Genomic DNA, 22,977 nt, shown 5'->3' on the forward strand with positions numbered 1-22,977 from the left:
GTGGTGCAATGGAGTTGGGTTTTGAACAGCAGAAAGATTTAGTCATCTATGGGGGCTTTTGGTTTTTTTTAATTGTGGTAAAATAGTCATTAATTTGAATTAGAAATATAAGTTCTTTTAATGTTTGTTGTTTATAGACATATTATTTAAAATATCTATATGTTGGCTTTTTGAAATTTATGTAATAATCCCATCAATGAAAGGCTATAGTAAAACTCACATATAAAAATTATGGAAGGTTTTTGTAAACAAAAATCAACAAGAAAAATTTTATTTTTGCATATTAATGCATGTATAGATACTAAACTATAATGGAGCATATATTGCTCATATCATTAAACATTTCTATAGAATTTATAAGAGCTTAATAAGCTTTAATAGTAAATATTGAATTTGGGGGTAATTCAAAGGGAAGAATTAATCTACTTAATTTGAAGACTTCAATCTTTCAATTCAAAGCTGACACAATACTACTATTAAAATTTTTTATATTGTGAAATATAAAATGCTATATTAAAAGTCTAAAATCTTTCTTTCTTTCTTTCTTTCTTTCTTTCTTTCTTTCTTTCTTTCTTTCTTCTTTCCATTTTTATTATTTATTTATTTTTGAGAGAGACAGACAGGGTGCAAGCAGGAGAGGGGCAGAGAAAGGGAGACACAGAATCCAAAACTGGCTCCAGGATTTGAGCTGTCAGCACAGAGCCGGATGTGGGGCTTGAACTCACAAACCATGAGATCATGACCTGAGCCAAAGTCAGACACTTAACTGACTCAGTCACCCAGGCACCCCTAAAACAAATATTTAGAATCTAAAGAACACCAGTGCAACAACCATCCACTTTAAGGAATTGAATGTTGTCATTACCTTAAAAATCCTTCATATTCTGCCCTAAAAATCCCATCCTTCTTACATCCTCATAGAAATAACTGTTATATTGATTTTTGTTTTAGTAATTTCCTTGCTTTTCTTTAAGTTTGCCCACTATCTTCAGGTGTGCATCTCCAAACAATACAATTTAGTTTTGTGAATTTCATATAACAGAATCATACTGTGTGCAAATTTTTCCTGTGTTAGTTTCTTTCACTTAATATTCTGTTTTGGAGATTCATCCATGCTGCTACCAGTGGCCAGATTCCTGTTAATGTGTGTGTGTGTGTGTGTGTGTGTGTGTGTGTGTGTGTACTTATGTGTATATATATATATATATGTCAATATACCTGAATTGATCAAAATTTGTTGATGTGCAATGTTTAATGCCTGGTGAAGAAACCCTTACAAACCCCAACATCATGAAAGTATTTTCCTCTGTTTTCTTCTAAAAAGTTAACATTTTTGCCTTTCCTATATAGATCTTTATTCCATTTAAAGTGGATTTGTATATATCAGAAGAGGAAGGAATGTGATTTCTGCTTACCTCATATGGATACGCAAATTGCACACCATTTACTCAAAAGCTCACCTTTTCCCATATACAATTTCATATACCCCATCATATACAAAATGTCCATACATTTGTTTATTTTCTAGACTATCTTCTCCTTTGCACACCATTTTTTAAGTATATTTTTTTCAGAGAATGTGACCACCAAGACCAATAAGGCACAACATTTAACATTTATTTCAATTGTTTCCTATTCTCATTCAAATTTTGTTTTGAAAAACTGCTTTGAGGAAGTAAACTAAGTTGTGGTAATACGCCATATCTTTGTATTATCTTGGAAGATTTTAAGAAAAGCAACATTATTTTCCTTAATGTTAACCTGCACATATGCTTAAACAAAGAATGGTAGAAGCTTGGTAAAGCAAAAAAAGGATTTTATAGGTTTTTGTTTTGTATCACCATATCTGAAGATCTACATATGCGAAATGTCTCTTTTATGGAAATAAAATTCACCTTCCTATGACCATAGAACTTATAGCTGTGATTCAAGATAATTCTAAGTTTGAGTTGCTAAAAGTGAATCCCTTGTCTTGAACTCTTATAATTTATTAAAAGAATAAAAGGGGCACCTGGGTGGCTCAGTCGATTAAGCGTTGCACTCTTGATTTCAGCCCAGGTCATGATCTGGTGGGGAGATTGAGCCCTGTGTAAGGCTCCGTACTGGGTGTGGAGCCTGCTTAAGATCCTCTCTCTCCCTTTCTCTCTCTGCCCTTCCCCCACTCATGTTTGCTCTTTCGCAAAATATATAAACATTAAAAAAAATTATCTCTCTTCTTCCTCTCCCCCATCCCACTTGCACTTTCACTCTCTTGAGAAAAAAAGAAACAAAGAAAGAAAGAAAGAAAGAAAGAAAGAAAGAAAGAAAGAATCTCCAGGACTGAAAGAAATTATGCATTTGCTGGTGGCTTACTGCTTATGGGCGTTTCTAGAGCATAGTAACCAATCACAAGGCTCCAACTGATTAAGGCATCAAGTGTGCTCCTAGTCTATGCCTTGTAGCGCACAAAATTTCTCCAAGCATAATCCTTTTTCTAAAACTGAGGATACTTAAAATGCCTATGCTTAGGTTCTATTATCAATCTTCAACTAAGAGGGAAAGATGGCTAAACACCCAACTATTAATGTTAACCAGATAAGTTAAGTGTTAGCAAGTTAATTCTATATCCTCCAATTCAACGATCTACTGATAAAATGACCATTTTTAATTGATTGTGTTATTCCAGAGCAAAAATCTAAAATTTCTTTATCATACACTTTAATTTAAAAATACAAATATGGGCCTCATTAACTGACAAAAATGTATTTTGTCAACAAAATCATGGCCCTTTTTTCTTCTTTAAGCCTTGACTGTGATCTTAGTAATGTTTAATGGTTATGATCTTGCTGTTTTATTTTTGAGGTGAAAAGAAAAGTATGTTGCTGGAGAAAGATATAAAATGAAGATAACTGAAAAAGATCTGACCTAATTCTTTTCATAGGTTAATATGTTTTACATTTAGAACTAATACCTTGCAGAAACTATATCAGTGCAATACCCTGCATGAAGGAGCTTATGACAGTAATAATAAACATAGTAAAATTTGGCTGATCATTCTTTGAAATTGGTCTTTTTAGAATGATTAATCTAGTGCTTAATATAAGAAATGTTAATTTTCCGCGTATGTGCCTTAAATTCTGTATTTCAAGACAAATATTTATAAAAGACAAAGTCTCTAATAATTAGCCTTTAAGACAAATACTTTTTAAAGTAAAAACAACAATAACAAAAAGTCATTCTAATCCTTCCATTTGAGATTCTCTAATATCTCAAAAACAAGCTTAACTTCACAAGGAACAGTGCAGATCCATTACATTAGATGCACAGGTGGATAGAATTATCTGAAATTTAGATAAATACTAATTGGATAAATGAAATATCTCACTGTTCCAAAACAAAAGGAATCCTTATAAATATATTACACTGTTCATTACATATCAACCATCAACGAATATCATTAGACAAGGTTTCAAAGGTAACATAAGAAGTTATAGCCTTGTCTGGGCTGGGGGAAAGGGACACTGTATTCCACTGTTTATAAATAAACCATTCCCATACATGTTTATTCAAGCCACACAGATAAAGACATAGGAAGGATGAGGAGCATAGGGCTAAAGGAGGTCTTTAAGAATACAGTTCCATGAAGATAAAAGGGTATATATGAACCTTGCAAACACATCCCAAGGCACTGTTTTTCATTACCTTTCACTGTGGTGATCCAAATAGTGTCTCTTTCATTGAACTTAGAACCTCTAAAGACATGTCAGGCCATGTTTCCAACTCACAGCTGATAGACCAATAAGCTGAGCCAAATAATCACACACTAGTCAACACCTCAGACCTCCCAATACAGATGCCAATAGATCATGAAGACATGCTCTGGGTTAGTTGGTTTGACAGACTGTTAAAAATCCTCGTGCGGAATGCTGAAATATTAGACATTCTTACAATCTTAAGTTCAAGTAGCTTCACACAATTTGTAAAGGAAATCTGGCTAAACCAACAAACACATGTAAAAAGAATAAAGCTGGAATTTTATTATATTGACTGTTTCCTGCTGCATTTCAGAAAGAAAATCTTTAATACTTATCATGTCATTTTTTTAAAATAGAATAAGTCTTTTTGCAGACTTGTGAATGTGCCCTGGCTGCCTGGACTAAGGGATTTCTTATTAAACAAAAGCATGTGCACGCACGTGCATCCAAACACAGGGAACAGTGTGATTTCATGAAACTTGTTCAGTACCTTCAGTCTGTTCTGTAAATATGCATTACTGATAGGATTTATAAATTTCTCCCAATGATGTATAATAGACTACATACAGACCAGAAGCACAGTGCCCTCTGGTGCACATACAACATAAAATAAAATATTTATATAATAGTATCTACATAGAATCAGACACAAAAATACAATATTAAATTTTGCTTCTGCATAAATGCTAAACCAGCTGCTGGGAATTGTAAATTTCAATCATGAAGAAACAAACCAAACTGATAACCTTACATAAAACATTCTTTATGGCAAAGATCAATACAATCTAATCCATTCAGGCAATCATTTGTACACTCCTCTACTTAATGGATTCACTGGTTTGGGGGGAAGCAGGCAGTGTGTTGGATTTAATATATGACTCCTTTTGTGTAACTTATTTATATTCAAATATATAACAAGGGTAAAAGAAAAGGCCATATATCTCCATCCCTTCCTTTTTCTTGGCCTTTGCTATCATGTCACATTTATCTGCTACTTCTTTTTAGCCCATTGCCATTTTCTCCAGCTTCTTAATGTACAATTACCTTTAAGGGAAAAAAGGATCAGGAGACTCAACTTCTCAGCAACTAGAAGATACCATTTCTACTTAAGCTAAAAAAGGTAACATAGCATGGTATGAGGTAGAAAGGAATCTCAAGAAAATTCACTTAAAAATTTGGCTATTTAAAATGATAAACTCAGCTTCAAAGTTAATTGAAATTTATATATATTGGAATATACAATATATATGTATTGCATGTACAAGAAATACTTTTAAATAACCAGAAAACAGTACTATTGTGAATAGTAAATAATAACCCTTCTGAGAATTACCCTTTCCCATCTGAAACTTTCCCTTAGAGAAACTTAGTCATACACAACCTTCAAGGAAGATATCTCTGTAATTGCTTTCCCTTTGCTTCATACCTGTATATCTTGTATCTTGTGCTAAATCCCTGCCGGCTTCTGTCCACAAAATCTGTGTATTCCTGTGAGCGATGGAAGGGTCCCTTATCAGAGAGGAGCCAGTCGAAGGGGCTTGTGGCATGCTGATCCGAAACAGCAGCAACCGCTAAAACCCAGCAATGAAGACTCAAGGCTATCCACTCCCATAGAGCCATCAGAGAGAACAATTCAGCACCAGCTCTGCTCCGCCATATCATGCTTCCACTGGGGATTTAGAGCCTTCATTCTCTTAGCTTTCCCTCAACACCTAGACAAAATACACAGGCAATTAGTTAGCCCCTAGAAGATTCTGTTCTAGCAATTAAGGTGCTGAGGTGGCAAATTCTTTTGTTTTTTTTAAGCTAATATCATTGTTTGAAATAGATGATAGCAGAAGTAAATAATAAGTAAAACAAAATGATTTCTTTTTTCTTTTCCGAAGCTGTGTGCCCTGCAGACTTTGTGTCCTTTTGCATTTGTTGGAAAATCAGTCACTGAGTCATAACAAACTTGGTCATGACAGTGTCATACAGCCACGATCAGAAGTTTTGACGAATACTTCTTTTCTGCTTAAGTGTTTATAACAATGGTCACTTTCAAGGGAAATGTTGATATGTTTAATTATTCCATACGTTATGTTATAAATTTTAATGTTAGGTGTATTTTATTGTTTATTTTAGTTGTTTTAGAATAATCTTTAAGAAATGGATCAAAGATATTCAGGTAGTTATTTTCATAATATAGAGACTAAATGGAATAAAATCGTGCACTTAAGAATACATAAATAAATTACTGTGTTTATATATATATATATATATATATGTCTATCATCTATCTATTTCTATATATAGATGGATGGATGTACAGGGGTGATGGATGGAAGGGGAGGTGTGTGTGTTTTCTCAGACTTTTTTTCCCATTATTCTATTATGGACAAACTTCTCTCATTATTTAAGCAGAATTATAATGAAACTAGTTCTAGGACCTTAAAAACATGTAAATGTGCATCTGTGTCTTATTCTTCAGATAAACAGGCATATCTGCAAAATTCATATACACACAGAAACAGACAAATGCAGATTATACGTAAACTATGAAATCACATACATTAATATTAGAAGCATTCAAAAATAAAGTACCCAGAGGTGCAATCCTGGTATGGGAGAGTATAGAGGACTTCACACAGAGCAGTGAATGCAATGTCTATATGTTACACAAAATATTCTACAAATATTTGAATTCAATTGTACTTTCCAACCTTCACCAATCTTTTCCAATATCATTATTTATGCCACCTAGAACTATGCAATATATAAATCTGACTAATGAAAACATTTTGATTGCGAGAGTTTTTAGTCAGGAAAATCTCTTTAGAAAGTGATCAAAATGCACAGTATTAAATAAAATATTTTAATTATAATAGTTACCATATTTCTCTGGTGTTTGGATAGGGTGATTGATATTTTTAATTTGCTTTATAGTTATGACTCTACAATTCACAATTTAATCATACACTATTTATACGTGAAAGGTATAGAACAATAATTTTACAACTATAAAGTATCTCAAACAGTGATGCAATATGACTGACCTAGGTCATCAGATTCTCAGTCATACACACTATACAATTAGAAAGACAATGTCCACATACTATACGAGTTGCCCCAATGATGTGAGTTCTCCGCTGTCATTATTAAACAATGCCCTCTTTTGTAAACAACATAGGAAATCTGATAAGTAAAGACATTTTAAAAAGTATTTTTCACAATGAAGAATAATATCATATAATAGACAGATTTTGGAATATAAGATGAGAGTTTCTAGATCGCCATCAATTACTTGTATAAATGTAACACTGTCAAATGATTCAATACATAACTTTTAATTATATTGTTTCTTCTGTAAGAACTATACCACTTTTCTTAAAATTAATACATTTCATTTATATTCATAAACTGAGGATTCTTACTATGTGTAATGGTATAGTATAATCCCATTATTACTAATAAATATTTATCTTTGTTAATACATATTTTTTTAAAATTTTATTTATTTTAAGAAATCTCTACACCCAACATAGGGCTCGAACTCACGACCCCAGAATCAAAAGTCACACGTTCTTTCTATTGAACCAGCCAGGCGCCCCAGTTAAACCCGTATTTTCATTCTGTTGATCTAATACATTTAAATAAGAAACATTTAATCATCACTACACTACAAAAAAGTCATATTTTCTTACATAAAGACCTAGAATAGTGCCTAGGAAGTTGGGAGGAGCTTAGGAGTGCTTCAAGGTACATTTAATACTAATATGAAACTGTGTAATCATATACCATAAAATTAAGCCAACTCTTTATGTTCCAGCACATGAGTTTGTAAGAAAGTGGTATAGGAGAGCACCCGGGTGGCTCAGTTAAGCAGTCGACTCTTGATTTTGGCTCAGGTCATGATCTCATGGTTTGTGGAACTGAGCCCCATGTCAGGCTTTGCACTGACAGCGTGGAGCCTGCTTGGGATTCTCTCTCTCCCCTTCTATCTCTGCCCCTCCCCTGTGCAGAAGTATGTGCTCTCTAAACAAACAAGCAAACAAACAAACAAACTTAAAAAAGAAAGTAGCATATAATTGACCTGGCATTTAAGGTCTCTAAAATTCTATAGTTCTCCAATATTTAATTAGCCAGAACCACTGTTTTTATTCTTTTCTTTACCAAGTGTGTTGAAGATGTTTCATGGTTGTGATATTTCATAATCTTAACACAGAGAAAAATGGAAAGATTCTCTTAAATTGTGTGTAGGAGAACTACCTAAAAATGTTAGTATTATGTTTTAATTATTTCTGTTTCTTCTACTTCTCTAATTTGGGTACATGCTCCCACTTCTGTTTGAAAGTGAGTTTTTCTGAAAGAAAGTTCATTAGCACTGGGATAATGAGAGAATCAATCCCGTCCAAATTTATATTAATTTGGGGAATCTCTTGAAATCATAATTATAAGGTCTTTTTAAAGAGATGAACAATAACCAAACTATGATATCCAACATTTCCACTGAAGTCACCTTTGAGAAATCACCTTTAAGAGTTAAAAAGCAGAGAGAAAAGTAGTGTCAGAATACATTAAGGCAAGGTGTATGCTTCCAAAGATTCTTAGGACAAGTGGCCATTAGACTCAATGTTCACTTAAAAAAAATACTTCGTTCACCTAGTTTGTCATAAAAGCAGGTAAATGCACATTTGTAAATTTTAAATTATTACCAAATGGCCTGCATTGGTTCCTTTATTTGATTCGGATTAATAACCATATTTGTCCTTGTGTGAGAGATGCCTTTATGATATAGAGTGCCAATTTCAAAAGTATTGGGTAGGGTTCTCTTGAAGTTACTTGGAAGTTACTACTGAAGTAAACAGCTGTATTTATAGGTGTTACTAAGGAAGGGAAAACATGAGGTCCAATGAAAGAAAGAATTACTAAACTGAGAAGGGAATTTGCCAATGTCACCCTCTGGATTGTGAAGAAATGACAAAATTATCTTGAATTTACTATTTCTAACTAAGTATCTAAGAGGCCAACTAAGGAAATGACAATGTCAATGCACAGCATGTTCTGAAACATGTGAGGGTGTATTTTATGAAGAACAAAAAACAACAAAACATTAAAAACAAGGCAAAAAAACATGAGTTCATATTTAGAAAGTGATATTCAAATAAAAATCGCACTGATCAAGTTTTTTATTTTCAAAAATTAAGAGGAAGCAGTAAATATTGAAGTATATTGTTTAAAAAATAGATATTTAGTACATGGCCTTCTGTCATAATCAATTCTCACAAAATAAAATTCAGTGGGAGCATTACCAAATGACACAAGTTTATTACTTGCAAATACCCAAAAAGTCTATGCAGAAGAAGCACACCAAAGGATGTTACATATATAGTAATAAACACTAAAGCATGTGTAATAAATACATAAATGATAAGAGAATATGTAACATAATATATATAGTATGTATTCTAGTATATAATAAGTATTCCCCATCATTAGCTCTTCTTAATCCTATTGCAGGATGGCAATGCATTATTTTTATCCAAAATAATGACATATCATATTATTTGAAATTCATAAAATATTGGAATGTATGAAATATTTCCTATAATATTAAAAATGAATTTCCAGTATAGCTGAAATTACAGAGATAGAAAGTAGATTATGAATTACTGACTTAGACTTAATATCCTTTAGACTGAAGGGTCGTGTCATAGAGGTTCATCTTTTAGAGCACATTATCTCATTATTTAATGTCTAGTTGAATGCTGAATATTAACTATTACTATGTGTTAAACTATTAATATTGCATACTATATAATTGCTTCTTTTAAGTTTGCATTTGAACTGATTTTTCGCTAACATGTTCAAAATAGTTTCTCAGGGAATAAAACCCATTTACAATTTTGCATATGCAAAGAAGCTTCAGAAAATAATTGTGTCAAAGAGATTCCTTTTTTTTTTTATTTTGAAAATTGAAAACACACAGAAAGTTGAGAGGCTAGTAAAATAAAAACATATATCATTCAGTCACATCTACCAATTGTTTACATTTTACCACATATTCTACACACTCTCTCTCTCTTTCTTAATCCCTTATACATGTTTTTTTGTATGAAACAAGGATCCAAGGAAAACTGATTTGCTCCAGGTCATGCACCCATTTTCCAAATTCCTCATCTTCAGCAACTGCTACATTGCTCTATAAAATAGCTCCTTAACAGTCATAATCACTAATATTGGAATTTATAAATATAAAAAGTTAAGTCTTCAAAATAAAGTCTCTAATTCCCAAATGATTATATTTATTAAAAAACCACATTCTTCCTTAATAATTTAATGGAATACATTCTACCAAAGCATAAATATTAGAATCATTTTATTATTATAAAATAAATATATTTGTATATAATACTCCTAGAATCTATAAATATATATAGCATATTATCACATTACCATAGATCATATAATATATGGTGTTTTATTATATATTGAACAAACATTAGCTCTGAAGTAAATATATACTAAACACTGTATAAGTAAATAAATAATGGAAGAGTTAACATATTTTTAACTGTAAATTTTCAATAGTCTTTCTAAATAGCAATTATTTATATTCCTTTTTGGTAGAATTACTAACAAAGAAATCACACAATAAAAAAAGTAAATATTACTTATCATCTACAATGTGCAAAATACCCTCATATATTTTGGTATGAAGCTGGATCACAGGTATCACTAAAAATGCTGCTTTGGTCTTCAGAAACTTACAATCAAATGAGGAAAGCTTTATGTAAGGAAGGACACATGGCCTGTAGGGTAGTCTCTGTTAGAAACCATACCTCTGTCAACTAAAAATCAACATTTTCCATTTTTTTCTCCTTCTGGTTTCTTTATCTCATAAACGATACTTCCATATTATCAAATCTTTAACCCCAAATCTTACTTTCCTCTACCTTCTCACTCATTGCACATATCCAATCAATTCCCAAGTTCTTCCCAAGAATCAAATCTATCACTTTCATTCCACATGCACTTGACTTGAGTGGGTCATTCTGTACCCCCAATGCTACCACCATAGCTTCTATTCTGGGTCGCTCCAATAGCTTCATAACTGGTCTTCCTAATACCCATGTGGCTCTCTCCAATTTGTTCTTTATACTACAGAGTTATCTTGATATAAAGTTAAGTTTGAACCTACAACTCTTTTACCCCCACTTATGATTTTGTGTCATTTACCCTCTGGATAACATCCAAACTTTTCAAGATAATTTTTAAAATGATCTTTCCTTACTTAACTCTTCCTCTGCATATTTTCTCCCTATATATAACACTACAGTTATCAATCAAACATCAACCATGCTGCAAGCATAATTTTATTCCTCAAATTCATCTCCCTTTCTCCCTTTCTTCAGCATCTTTGCATATGCAGTTTATTCTACCTGACCTATTATTTCTACTTGAATCCCTTCACCTGCCCAATCCTTACCTATATTTGAATTTCAGATTATACTGTCATTTCTCCATGAAGCTATCTGTGATCCTTTGAGATTGTTTGGCCTTCATGATCCCATCACTTCATCTATATAGCACATTTATATTGTATATTTATACATATATTTTGTCTGTTTGGCTACATATCTCCCCTGACTTCAATCAGACTTAGTTTTAGGGGACAATAATTGTTCTTATTTTAATGACAACTAGGTACAGTTAACAAAGTACCTGAAACAAAGTTTCTTAATAAGAATTGGTTAAGTGAATGAATAAATAGTGAGTAAGTAAGTAGTAAAATGAGGTGTAATTAATGTGATATGGATGACAAGATTAAGAAAACTCATTCTACATGGAAAGAAGAAAGCTTTACAAAGGAGTTTGCATTTGAGCTACACAGGATGACCATAGTTTTATATTTGAGAAAGGAGGGAAAAGGAGTCCTGACATAATGGTTTAGATGTCCAAATCACAAACGTAAATGACACACTCAAGTAGTATCAAAGCAAAGCATTCTTAATATTCAAAAATTGTTAAGAGCAAGGATATAAAACTATCATTAATTATTAGCTTTAAGTATAATTATAAGGGAATATAATGATCATGCATATAATTGTGGAAAACTTAGGATCCTGTCATTTATATTTTGTTATTCATAGTTTCTAAAGATAGGTCAAATGAACACAAGGTCAAATGTAAAGTCAAACATAAGATCTCTTTTCATTATTAAGCATAATGTATGTTATACTGTGTTGTCACTCTGGAATTTAATAACAGAAACAGCAGTTGAATAGCTTGCTCCTCCCCATTTGAAAGGTCATATACTAGGGATAACTTTAACTCAAATCCTTCCAAAGTTTATTGGGGGGAAAATAGACAGTGATGATGAAAATGACATTATTTTCTTCCCAATAAATTACCTTTATCAAGCTCTTTTGATATGCCAACAATTTGCCAATATTTCTGTATTTCACCTCATAGCAACACAATGCAGTATATATTAATATCACCATTAGCTTGTTTAGATGACTGAGATTCAAGGTGAATAAACATGCAACAGAGCAAGGACTGAATGGCATTAGTCTTGAACCCATATTGAAAACCATGCTCTCCCTATGATACCACACTACAACCTAATCGGAACTGATTGCAGATTGAAATTTATTTATTAGGAATTTTGTTACCACTTAATAAAATGCTTTTGAACAAAATAAAAATTTTAAATGGAAAATATAAATAATGGAAATAGAAAATGAAATAAAAGTTAAATGTGATTCAGTTTAATATCTTTAAAAACAGGTACCATAAACTAAAAAATTACAAAACTACTTTTTTTCAGATTATGTGTGCTATTTATTGGGTTAAAAAGTATAATCATGGTCAGAGTGATTTAATTTTCCTATTTGCTCTTCATAGAAATTGCAAGATTAATCCAGTAGGTTTAATGACTCCATATTATTATAAATTGCTTTATAATAAAATGAAAAAAAAAGAGTTGGTGTCTCAAAATGGAGACATAATAAAATTACGACATGATTTTAATATTTTCTGAAATGCAATAATGGATTTTTAACCAAGGTAAGTTTTCTTATGTTGTCAAAAATGCCAGATAATTACATGAATACTAGGATCATCTTTCACAAGTATTATTTTAAGGAATAATAGTGTGAAAAGTCAAGACTACAACTAAAAATATATATTTTAAAGTATTATTTGGCAGGATAGATTATGAGTTATGAGGAAAATCATTTCAAAGGCATTGCTTTTCTAAAATGGCAAACTCAAGTATTACATTTGGTGAACATATTCAAAGATATGGATAATACAACACATCATCTTCCTATTTGCATATACATATACACTTTTCACCTTTGAATATTCATGACCTATATATGGTATATGGTCAAATAAATAAAAGAATAAGAGTTCCATTATTCAATGATTTACATCATTACTTTAGTAACGATGTATTAATTTACGGCTTTAGTTAAATGCCAGTTATGTTCTATAATTTTTTACCTCAAATGACCTTAAATTCTTCTTCCTTATCTACACATTGTTTATATAAAGGTAATGAATTTTTAAGTAGCCTAATGGAGTAGAATTTGGCTTTTATTCTATAAAGATGTCAAGAAATTCATCAAGATATAAAATCTTGCATACATCACATAATGCGTGCCTTTTTCCACACAAGTAGGCAAAATTTTGCCACTCTCTCTCTTTCCTGCACTCCACCAGGAGTATAGAGAAATAGTTGCTCTGCCTTTGTGCACCTGTTGAAGTAAATAGTAGCATGTAGAAATGGGGGAAAAAGTCATTCTGACTTTCAGCCATGCAGTTTGTCACTGGGTATATCTGGAAATTATAATGAAAGGTTTTTTTTTTCTTTTCTTTATGCACTAATAATTCTTTCAATATCTCTCAAAAAGTAAAACAAATATGTAAAAAGCCAAAAAGTTGTGATAATCCCCAAAGCAAAAAAATATCATATAACTCTAGGCATCACAGACACCTAAGGTTATCCAATCAGCGACTTAAAAAAAAAAATGGAATGTGTTCTTTATGTGAAATAGCAATTCCTTTGAATTTTAAAAATGAATGGGGATGCCTGGGTAGCTCAGTTGGTTACGCACCTGACTCCTAATTTTGGCTCAGGTCATGACCTCACAGTTCCTTGAGTTCAAGCCCTGCATCGGGTTCTTTGTTGACAGTGTGGAGCCTGTTTGGGATTCTCTCTCTTTCCCTCTCTGTCTACCCCTTCCCCACTTGTGCACGTTTTATCTCTCTCAAAATAAATGAACTTTAAGAAAAATCTAAAAACAGGGGCGTCTGAATGGCCTAATCAGTTAAGCATCCAACTTGACTTAGGTCATTATCTTGCATCTTGTGGGTTTGAGCCCCATGTTGGGCTCAGTGCTAACAACTCAGAGCCTGAAGCCTGCTTTTGATTCTGCGTCTCCCTCTCTCTCTCTGCCCCTCCTGTGCTCATGCTCTCTCTCTCTCTCTCAAAAATAAATAAACATTTAATTTTTTTTTAAAAAAAGAAAAATCTAAAAACATTTTTCCTGGTGGGTTAATAACTCTTTTAAATCCTTTCAAATATGTTGTTTTTAAAATTATTAAAATAACTACAGACTAGATGGATTTCCATTCATAAATCTTCTAAAATTTCACAATATGCCACTATTATCCTTTTTACCACCTTTGTTCATATGAAGTTTGTGAAGGTCTTGCTGGCAGAGATTATGTTTTAGTAATCCCTGTGGCCCTTAAAGCTTAACAAACTGTCATGTACATGGCAAATTTCTGGAACATGCACCGAATGCCATTTTTTTCTTTTGTTTGTAGGCTATTTCATTATGTCTGCTTAAACCAGAAAGAGATTGTCATTATATTAATCTGTTAGTAATCCTTTATTTTTATATTTTTTCACTTTATTTTTTTAAATAATTGAGCTTTCTCATTTTAAATCATGTTGTATAGGTTAAGACTAGCCTGAGAAGTGAATCTTTCCAGTGATTTAAGTCTGATAAACCTACATTCCAGAGGGTCCTTCTCATTATTTATTTTAGCTGATCAGGCAATACAGTGCCTCTGAATTACAGCTTTAAGTGTTTTCCATCCTAATGAGGGTTAGCATTCCTCTGAGGAGTATATACTGCAGAGGGAACTAATCTCCTGCTTGATCCTGTCAATACAATCTTGTCCTACCAATAAAGAAGAAGTTAAATGCTACTACCTAATGGTAGAGCTGATTAGAAAAAATGAAGAGAAGGGGAGTTCCGTTCCTTAAATCTGTCCAGCACGTAGGGGACATAATTCTTAAAAGCCCAAAGTTCAAGAGTCATTTGGCTTATTTTTTATATTTTAAATGTGAAGTATCTTGGTGTTTCAACATAACTGATTACATAACAGCACATCTTGGTGAAATTCAGATTGTATTTCTTTTTAGTTCATAAGGAAAGAGTGGTAAAAGAATAAAGAATAAATTTCAGATGCAAGATGTTTAGAATAGTATATTTAAATTGCAAAATCTAATGTTAAAGTATGAGAAATGCTTTTGAAAATTGATTATAAGTATTTTTGATTACCAAAACAATAAAAGAGGAGACAGCTTAAAACAAAGATATTTTTTCCAGAGGAGTCTGGGTGACTCAATCAGTTAAGCATCTGACTCTTGGTTTCAGCTCAGGTCAAGAACTCACTGTTTGTGAGTTCGAGCCCCATGTCAGGCTCTGTGCTGACAGCTTGGAGCCTGGAGCCTGCTTCAGATTCTGGGTCTCCCTCTCTCTCTGCCCCTCCCCCATATATCTTCTCTCTCTCTCTCTCTCTCTCTCTCTCTCAAAAATAAAATAGACATTATAATAAATAAACAACAATTTTTAAAAAATAAAATAAAGATTTTTTTTTTCCAAAGAAGACATACAGATGACCAACATACACATGAAAAGATGTTCAGTATGACTAACCGTCAGGGAAATACAAATCAATCCCACAATGAGATATATTACCTTATACTTGTCAGAATAAGTAGAATCAAGAAGACTAGAAAGAAGACAGGGCCAGAATATAGAAAACAAGGAACCCTCATGCACTGTTGATGAGACTGCAAATCGCAGTCACTGTGGAAAACAGTATAAAAGCTCCTCAAACAATTAAAAATAGAAATACCATATGATCTAATAATGCCATTACAGGTTATTTACCCAAAGAAAAGAAAAGCACTAATTTGAAAAGATATACGCACCCCTATGTCTGCAGCAGCACTATTTACAATAGCTTTGAGTGTCCACGCACAGATGAATAGATGAAGAAGACGTGGTATATATACACAATGGAATATTACTCAGTCATAAAAGAGAATGAGATATTCCCATTTATGACAACATGGATGGATCTAAAGGGTGTTATGCTAAGTGAAATAAGTCAGACTGAGAAAAACAAATATTATTTCATTTACATATGGAACCTAAAAAACAAAGCAAAACATTCAGACAAAAAAGCAGAAACAGATCCACAAAGACCGAAAACAAACTGACGGTTGGGGTGGGGGAAAAGGTGATTGAAAGGGAGTGGGAGATACAGGCTTCCAACTATGGAGTGAATAAGTCACAAGGATGAAAAGTACAACCTAGGGGATATGGTCAATACTAAAATTAACTAATTAATTAATTAATTAAAAATAAAGATTAAAATAATCTACATGTACATACAGAAATGGAATGGAAATCATGGTTACAGACATCTGTATTTAGTATAGTCACTATAACCAGGAAAAAAATTCTGTTGTTTCTGGCACAGTCTGGTAATAAAGCACCCTGGATAAAACAATTCTGGTCAGTAAAAGACTTTTGTCACATAAAGGCAAATTTAAAGAGAATTTCAGGAAATAATTTTTAAAAAAGGACTATGTGTAAGTACTATGCAATACAAAGACAATAAACATTTTTCCCTCACCTCTATGGAAAATGACCTCAGTCACAGTTTTGTGACTGAGTCACAGTTTTGAAAGGCTTTAGAAATATTAAAATAAAATTTTTAATAATGATCCTGGGTAAAAACAAAGTATAATACTAACTTAGACTTTCAACAAAAGCATTTATACTTATTCGAAGAGTAAGACATAATGCTGGGTTGAAGTGTAGAAACGCTGGAGTTTGGAACCAAATGAACAATGAATCCATTGTTCTATAATAGGACCAAAACTTGTCTTGGAGTTAACCAGTGCTACAAGGTAAAGTAGGCTATTTAATTAGAAATTATTATATGAAGAAACATAAATAGGAGTGTATCTTCTGAAGTCATACACAAAGTAAACATTACATTCAAGGAACTTAAAAACTTTTTTTTTTAAGTTTTTATTTATTTCGAGACACAGAGCGTGTGCATGCATGCGCGCACACACACGTGCCTGCACATGGGCGAGGGGCAGAGAGAAAGGCAGAGAGACAATCCCAAGCAGGCTCCATACTGTCAGTGAGAAGCCCGGTGCAGGGCTCAAACTCCTGAACCATGAAATCGTGACCTGAGCCAAAATCAAGAGTCGGATGCTTAACCAACTGAGCCGCACAAGTATCCTACATTTAAGGAATTTTCAAAGAAAGTCCAATAAAATTGTTAAAGTTTTTAAAAAGGTTCTGATTATTAAGCCAAAGGAAATTCTTTTTTAATTTCAAAATAATAATCTTCAGCTTCTTTTTATTCCTGTGTAAGGAAATGAAAATGTTGAAGTGTTTTTAACCTAGAAGCGTATGGTTAGAAATATTGCCAGTGGAGTCCTAAACTTGTCTTCTAGTCTTGGTTACAGATACCACTAAATTCACAGGATAATTCTTGTAATTATTCAATAATTCCTGTAATAATATAATACTTACTGCAATTGCAGTGCAAGCAACACCAGGCAGGGATTGGTATCTGTTTTTATTCACTAATGCATCTGTAGCACTAACAAAATAACATGGCGTGGAGAAAGCCCTCAGTACACACATGATGGAATAAGAAAATTAAATTTGCGAATTCTTATAATGTTAATCGTTTTTCGTTAATTCTAGTCACTAAAAAACAAAAGCATAACACATTGGAAATGTTTCCATTTAAAAAAAAGCTAACATTTAAAAACAAAACAAAACAAACCGTGATAAAACATCAACTAAGTCATCACTCTGAGAATTGTTATGGTTTTACCTTCGGAACTGTCCTGGTTCCTTCATTTGCCTTTAATAATTATCCTCAGAACTCTGAATGGAAAATACATTCTTTATTGACCTATCTCTATCCTGAGAAATATGACATCCCTCTTCTTTTCTCAAAGAGAATGGTATTTATAATATCAAAATTGGACATGTGTGAAAAAAAATAGTGGCCAAGCATTAAATTTGCCTTTGTTCATTAATTAAAACAAAGTGTACTACACAGAGCAAAAATAAAAATTGTAAACAACTTATGAACGACTGTTATATCTTTTCATTATTATATTCCCAAGGTTCACTCCATTGCACACCACTGATCATACATCCAATAAATTTTTAATTGTTTTGTTTATTTTTTGAGAGAGTAGGAGAGAGAGAGCATGTTGAGGATGGACAGAGAGAGAGAGAGAAACCCCAACCAGGCTTCATGCTGTCAGCACAGAGCCCGACATGGGGCTTGAACCCATGAACTGTGAGATCATGACCTGAGCTGAAATCAAGAGAAAACGCTCAACCAGCTGACCATCCATGTGCCCCCAATAAATAATTTTTTAAAAAAACAAAATAACAATAAAAAGAGGTGATCTACAATAAGCAAACCAATCCAACATCAAGTAGTTAATTTTTTAATCTACTGTTCTCCGTGCCTTCTGAACTACCATCTAAGAAAGCACGTCAGGGGCGCCTGGGTGGCTGTCGATTGAGCATACGACTTTGGCTCAGGTCATGATCTCACGGTTGGGGGGTTCGAGCATTGCGTCTTGCTCAGAGCCTGAAGCCTGCTTCCGATTCTGTGTCTCCTTCGCTCTCTGCCCCTCCCCCGCTCACGCTTTGTCTCACTGTTTCTCAAAAATAAATAAATGTAAAAAAAAATTAAAAACATGTTTATTTAAGAAAGCACGTCAGGACTCTCCATGTTTCTAATCAAAGAATGCACATCTTACCTCATGGCCAGAAATGCTGGAATGGCCAATATTTTCACGTGGTAGCTAGCCATATATTGCCTGGTTGGTAATATATTCCAGCTTGTCTAATTAAGCTTTTTTCTAACAATATGTTTTATTTTCCCCCAACATACAATTTTGAAAACATCAGACATTTTCAAGGACCATTCTTATCACTATGTTACTTTAACTCTTCAAACTTAGAAAGTTATAAGGAACATAAGATATTAATTTCAAAAGAAAAGCAAAGTAAATCTATTTGAAAAAAATAATTTATATTCTTGAAGAGAATTTTTATATTAAAAAACAGCAAGATTTTGAAGGATATTATAAGAAAGCATAAATAAGACATTACTATGTCTAATGTATAGAAACTATTGAGTATTAGCTATACCCAGCACATTATGTACACACTGGTCGTATTTTTTTAAATCATGTTGTCTGAACCTGTCAAGAATTACCTTCTAAACAATAATCATAGGAATCAATGTTATGGGAATTATCTGAGAATGAAATTTGGTAATAAATAATTTTTTTTTAAGTTCATTTCTTTTGAGAGAGAGAGAGTCAGCAGGGGAGGGGCAGAGAGAGAGAGAGGGAGAGAGAGAGAATCCCGAAAAGACTCCTCAGTGTCAGTGCAGAGCCCCACGCAGGCCTCGGACTCACGAACCATGAGATCATGACTGAGCTGAAGTCAAGAGTTGGACACTTAACTGACTGAGCCACCCAGGTGCCCCAGTAATAAATAAATTTTCATGAACAGTTAGCAACTGGTTAGTTTCAAATCCTGAGTCAATAAATTTTCATCTTCAGTTTAGACCTCTAGAAATCTATATCAAAAATATAGTAAAGCATGCTAAATTTTTGTCACTTTTGTCATGAAAGAATCAGGTGAAGCTAGATAAAACTTGTTTGTCTTACGGACTCAATATTATTGATAAGAAAGAAATATTTTTGCTAGTTAATCACAGCCATTTATATGAAGTTGCTGATTCTTACTCTAAATCAAAATTGATTTTCTTAAATAGCAGAAGTCAGGGATAGGTTTTAAAAGTAATAATGACATAAGTGATCTTTCTTATTCATTCTGGCCTATTTTTGCATGATTGTAAAATGTCTTCATTTCATGGATGGATGAAAGACACAAATGAAAACGTGCTAGAGTTCTGAGAGGAAACGCGGATCCTCAGTTATTTTTCCTCATGGTTTTGTCACTAGTCAAACATAATCAGTGTTATGCTTTTAACCAAAATATAAAGATAGCTACATATTTAAAATGTCAATAATCTGTCCTGATCTAAAAGTTCTCAAAAAAAGGAGTGATACATTGCAAAAATCTGTGTGTTGGAGAAAAAGAAGTTTATAAATCCATAAGCTATATCTCCACTCAAAGGTGAGAAAGATACTTAAAGCAAGTCCTTTAGTCAAAAAAGAAGTTTTAAATTTAAATTTAAGATATGTAGAGTGACCCTTAAGAAATTTCTCAGGAGTCCCGTTTTTCTTAACTATGGATTTTCTTTCGACTCACAGAGAAGACTGGATTCACTTCTCTTAGTTCACAATGTAAAAATGAAAACACTGTTTTTGGGTAATTGTTAAAATTTTTGACATGTACAAAAGAGTAAATTTTACACATTGGAAAACACACGCCCCATAATAATTGCTTTTTTTTTTTTACTTAAAATTAAGAAGTTGTTTAAAAACTCCATTTGGACAGAAATTAGTAAAATGGAACAAAAATATATACTTTCTAGTTGTTACTGCTGTTGATTGGTAATTGGCAGATCATTTTCATTCTCTGGAAACTTTTTGTCTTCCACATTATTCCCTAGTGTAATTTCCAAAATACTACTTATCACATTGATAAAATATATTGTAACTTTGTTTTTGTATATTAGTGACAGGTCAGAATGAATAATCAAAAATTCAATTACTTGCAAACCTGAGTCATTCAATTTAAATGTTTTGTGTAAGTTAGACTTGGTCTATATATTGATATCTTTGGTATAAGAAAATGTTGAGAAAACCATGAGTTAATTATCTAAAGAGATCACTTTATACAACTTTGATGTAAGATTTATTTAACCTTTAATGATGTTCTTCTAAAAATTTCAATTGTGTTTATTATTATTTAACAGTTGTTTACTTCTGAAAAAGACTGTTCTATCATCTCTTTATATACATTTAAAGGGCTGATTTTTCAAACCATCAGAAATGTTACCATACTAAAGACATGAAAAACACTTAAATGTATTATCTACACCAGGACTTCCTGATTGAATTAATTTTGTTCTAGATTTACTTTAGCTACAACAGAAGAAGCTTCTGCACACAGTATTAAGTTGCATATCTGAAAGCAGTTAAAATATACTTGTATCTTTAAAGGATGTGCCTATCAAAGATATTACAAATTACAAAAAACACATTATATACAACACATGGGATTCAGTAATATGATACTTGATTAAACCCAATCTTGATTTTTTAAATGTAATTTTTGGTTTGATTTAATCACCTTTTCCAAACTACCTTGTATTTGTGGACATCATCTGGCATGTTTTAAAGAAAATGTTTTTCAGTTGTGAGAATGAGTGTTTAATGAATCTATAAAGTAGCAGTGTGCTTATATTCTGGCCACTATTTGACATTGAAAATCTAGCTTCCTCAATTCTGCTCTTCCCAAGGCAAGATTGTTTTTTAATAGTGCAATATTCTAGAGATAGCTTTTAAAATTAACAAAATGCAAGACTCCAGAAAAGTTAATAAAAAACAGCTCAATCCTGATGAGGTTGGCTGATATTCACAGAAATCAGGAAGAATAAGTCTATCTATAAGTATTCTTTCACATAACTCTATAATGGAATTTAAATGAAACACACCATTATGAGACAATAATTCTTTTAGAGCAGAGAACTACAATACATTTGAATGTAATGTTAACATATTTATTAATTTAATCAATAAATGCGTATTTTATAGATTTAATTTGCTGGAACTATATCATGGAAACTTCTTTATTAGCTATAAAAGGGAATTTGTTATGCTTTGGGTGCTTTCAAAGGCATCTATATCTGAGTAAATTAGGGTTTAGGCATTAAAACAAGCACTCTCAAAATACTAATTTTAAATAAAAATAGGTCACACTGAGGGAAAATACACTTTCAACTGTAAATTTAATAAAAATTAAAATTGTGTGAGTATAAATTATGTTTAAGAAATAATAATGAATATGGAAGAGTAAGAATCTATAAGACTTCTTACATTTTTAGGTTGCATGTCATTTTTCCATATCTGAATTTATACTTTCTTGGTTAAAAATAATCATTTTAAAAATCAACACAAACCACTTATTTCATGAAAAATACCTGGCAATCCAGTCAACTCTTTAAAAAAATATATTTGTTTTATCTTTCAATCTTAGGGGAAAATAAATTGTTAGAGAATCATAATTGGGTTTATTTCAATTACGGAACGTCAACTAGTTATTCATGATTTGTTACTCTGAATACAAAATTGAGAAATATCCCAAAACTGTATGCAGGAATACTTCATGTCATATATTAAGTATAGAAAAGTGGATTCATAGCTTTAGATATCATTAGCTATGGATACTTTGTAACTGGATAGGTTTGCACATGAGTAAGTGGATACCAATATTCTTAATAACTCATCAAATATGCCTTGAAATGACAGTAATGAAAGCTTTAAAATGTTATTGATGACAGTATTTGATGACCAGTATAAAATTGTTAGAGTGGCTATTTGATATCAGTTTAAAGAAGAAGAAGAAGAAGAAGAAGAAGAAGAAGAAGAAGAAGAAGAAAGAAAAAGAACTTCCAGATACATTTTCAGGAAAGATCATTAGTGCTCATGATGAAAGTTCATCTTTAGAGATTCTTTTCCTCTTTTCTAGAATAGAATAAACATGATTATACTATTCCCTTCTTTTAATAATCACGATCATCCATTAACAGTCAATAATATTCAAACACAAATTATTTTTTCTTTTGTTCTCCTTTAGAACTTATAAATTGTAAACATTAAAATCATAAAACCATATAGCAGCAAATGGAGAAACTGCTCAATTACACACCTAAATGTCTAAATGAAAATATCCACATAGTTGCTAAATTAAAA

General features: G+C 32.2%; 1 protein-coding gene across 3 annotated transcripts in view; it reads right to left on the reverse strand.

Annotated features, from left to right (window-relative positions):
- The window catches only part of BRINP3 (BMP/retinoic acid inducible neural specific 3), a 412,309-nt gene that overhangs the window by 382,633 nt on the left and 6,699 nt on the right, over positions 1-22,977 (reverse strand). For all 3 annotated transcript variants that reach the window (XM_027074960.2, XM_027074958.2, XM_027074959.2), the window contains exon 2: positions 5,161-5,446. In XM_027074960.2, coding sequence (XP_026930761.1) covers positions 5,161-5,396 — 236 coding nt within the window. In that variant the 5' untranslated portion in view covers positions 5,397-5,446. The remainder of the gene's footprint in view (positions 1-5,160; positions 5,447-22,977) is intronic.

This window comes from Acinonyx jubatus, chromosome E4 (assembly GCF_027475565.1).
Source record: "Acinonyx jubatus isolate Ajub_Pintada_27869175 chromosome E4, VMU_Ajub_asm_v1.0, whole genome shotgun sequence".
Lineage (NCBI taxonomy): Eukaryota > Metazoa > Chordata > Mammalia > Carnivora > Felidae > Acinonyx > Acinonyx jubatus.